Raw genomic sequence first — 2,098 nt, 5'->3', positions numbered from 1 at the left:
AAGGAGTATACGTCCGATCTCAAGGTTGTGTCCAACGCCTCGTGCACTACTAACTGCTTGGCCCCTCTTGCTAAGATCATGAACGACAACTTTGGTATTGTCGAGGGTCTCATGTCCACCATTCACGCCACTACTTCCACTCAATTGACCGTCGATGGTCCCTCTAAGGGTGGTAAGGACTGGAGAGGAGGCCGTTGCGCTGCTGCCAACGTCATTCCTTCCTCCACCGGTGCCGCCAAGGCCGTCGGTAAGGTCATCCCCTCTCTCAACGGTAAGTTGACTGGTATGTCCTTCCGTGTCCCTACCCCTGATGTTTCTGTTGTCGATCTTACCTGCCGTCTTGAGAAGGCTGCCACCTACGACGAGATCGTTGCCGCCGTCAAGAAGGCCTGTGAGGGTGACATGAAGGGTGTCATGGGTATCACTTATGATGATGTCGTCTCCACTGATATGTGCAACGACAAGCACTCTTCCATCTTCGATGTTAAGGCCGGTATCGCTCTTAATGAGCACTTCGTCAAACTCGTCTCCTGGTATGATAACGAGTGGGGTTATTCCAACCGTCTTGTTGACCTCGCTGTTCATATGAGCAAGGTTGACGCCACTGCATAAATAGATATGCTACAGCCATTTTTCTGATCTACAACCTTCCTTCATGGCTGAATGCCAATTTCCTAAACTATGTTGTTGTATTCGCGTTCAATATAGGGGGACGGTATTGGAACTGAGCTGTGTCGATTAGATTCTCAATAGGGGTATTTCAGTGCATCAAATGTTAACTGACTCTTAAAATGGTCAATTGCACGACACGTTTTTGGTCTCTTGTTAATCGTCATGATTCAACACCTCGCGAATGGGAGTCTCGCAGAATCAGGCAGTAGTTTGTGTTATACAATACCATCAGGGGTGACTCCGAATAGACCCTGAGAATGTGAGGTTCATTGTGATTACCACAGAACCGCTAGACCGAGAGCATTTACAAGTTATATAGACACGTCAAAAGTTAGAGGAAAATGGACCATGAGCGAGGTGGATAAAGAAACTTGACCCGGGCTCGAACCAACATAAAACTCTGATTGTAGCATCCGCCTACCAGTGATTAGATAGTAAATCATCTACGATATCACTACAGTTCCATTAACAGGGAGGATGACTGGAAAATTATCTAGGGCAGGCTCTTCGGGAGTACAGGGACAGGTCGACGCACAATAAGCGGTTCGCTGAGACTCTTAACCTCAGAGGGGGGTCCTGTACGAACTAAGGATCACTGTTATGCCACGAGTCATGATTCAAATGGTATGGATATTCATTACCTGTGACTCACGTCATCGCTATTAGCGATTCGCTAACCCTCCACAGCTACAGGACAAAGATGCGGGAAAGCTGAGCTTAACACGCTGTGTAAGAGCACTTTAACGGAGCAATAACATCACTTGTGATTTATTTCTCCACAACAATGGTTTGCCAACTCGGTATCAATGGTTTCGGTCGTATCGGCCGTCTTGTTTTCCGTGCCGCCATGGAGAATCCTGAGGTCAAGGTCGTTGCTGTCAACGATCCCTTCATGAACATCCCCTACATGCAGTACCTCCTCAAGTACGATTCCGTCCACGGTCAGTTCAACGGTACTATCGAGGTCGCTGAAAACGCCCTCATTGTGAACGGTCAGACTATTCAGGTCTTCTCTGAGAGGAACCCCTGCGATATCCCGTGGGGTAAGGCCGGTGCTCATTATGTCTGCGAGTCCACTGGTGTCTTCACTACTGGTGAGAAGGCCTCTGGCCATATTCAGGGTGGTGCTAAAAAGGTTGTCATCTCCGCTCCCCCTAAGGATGACACTCCCATGTTCGTGATGGGTGTGAACAACAAGGAGTATACTTCCGATCTCAAGGTTGTGTCCAACGCCTCGTGCACTACTAACTGCTTGGCCCCTCTTGCTAAGATCATGAACGACAACTTTGGTATTGTCGAGGGTCTCATGTCCACCATTCACGCCACTACTTCCACTCAATTGACCGTCGATGGTCCTTCTAAGGGTGGTAAGGACTGGAGAGGAGGCCGTTGCGCTGCTGCCAACGTCATTCCTTCCTCCACCGGT

The 2,098-nt window shown here is 48.8% G+C and overlaps 2 protein-coding genes across 2 annotated transcripts; both read left to right on the top strand.

The window, feature by feature from the left end:
• Positions 1-78: 78 nt before the first annotated feature.
• Pmar_PMAR010782 (glyceraldehyde-3-phosphate dehydrogenase, putative) lies at positions 79-612 on the top strand (the record flags this gene model as incomplete). The annotated part of the gene is made up of 1 exon (XM_002765711.1): positions 79-612. The coding sequence occupies one exon, from the start codon at positions 79-81 to the stop codon at positions 610-612; it is 534 nt and encodes a 177-aa protein (XP_002765757.1).
• An 844-nt stretch (positions 613-1,456) lies between these two features.
• On the top strand, positions 1,457-2,098 carry Pmar_PMAR010781 (glyceraldehyde 3-phosphate dehydrogenase, putative; the record flags this gene model as incomplete). Its single annotated transcript, XM_002765710.1, has 1 exon — positions 1,457-2,098. A coding segment is annotated over one exon (642 nt), but the record flags the coding sequence as incomplete, so codon positions are not given.

This window comes from Perkinsus marinus (genome assembly GCF_000006405.1).
Source record: "Perkinsus marinus ATCC 50983 genomic scaffold scf_1104296975050, whole genome shotgun sequence".
Lineage (NCBI taxonomy): Eukaryota > Perkinsozoa > Perkinsida > Perkinsidae > Perkinsus > Perkinsus marinus.
Note: the sequence above shows the minus strand (reverse complement) of the source record. Positions and strands in the feature narration are given on the sequence as shown.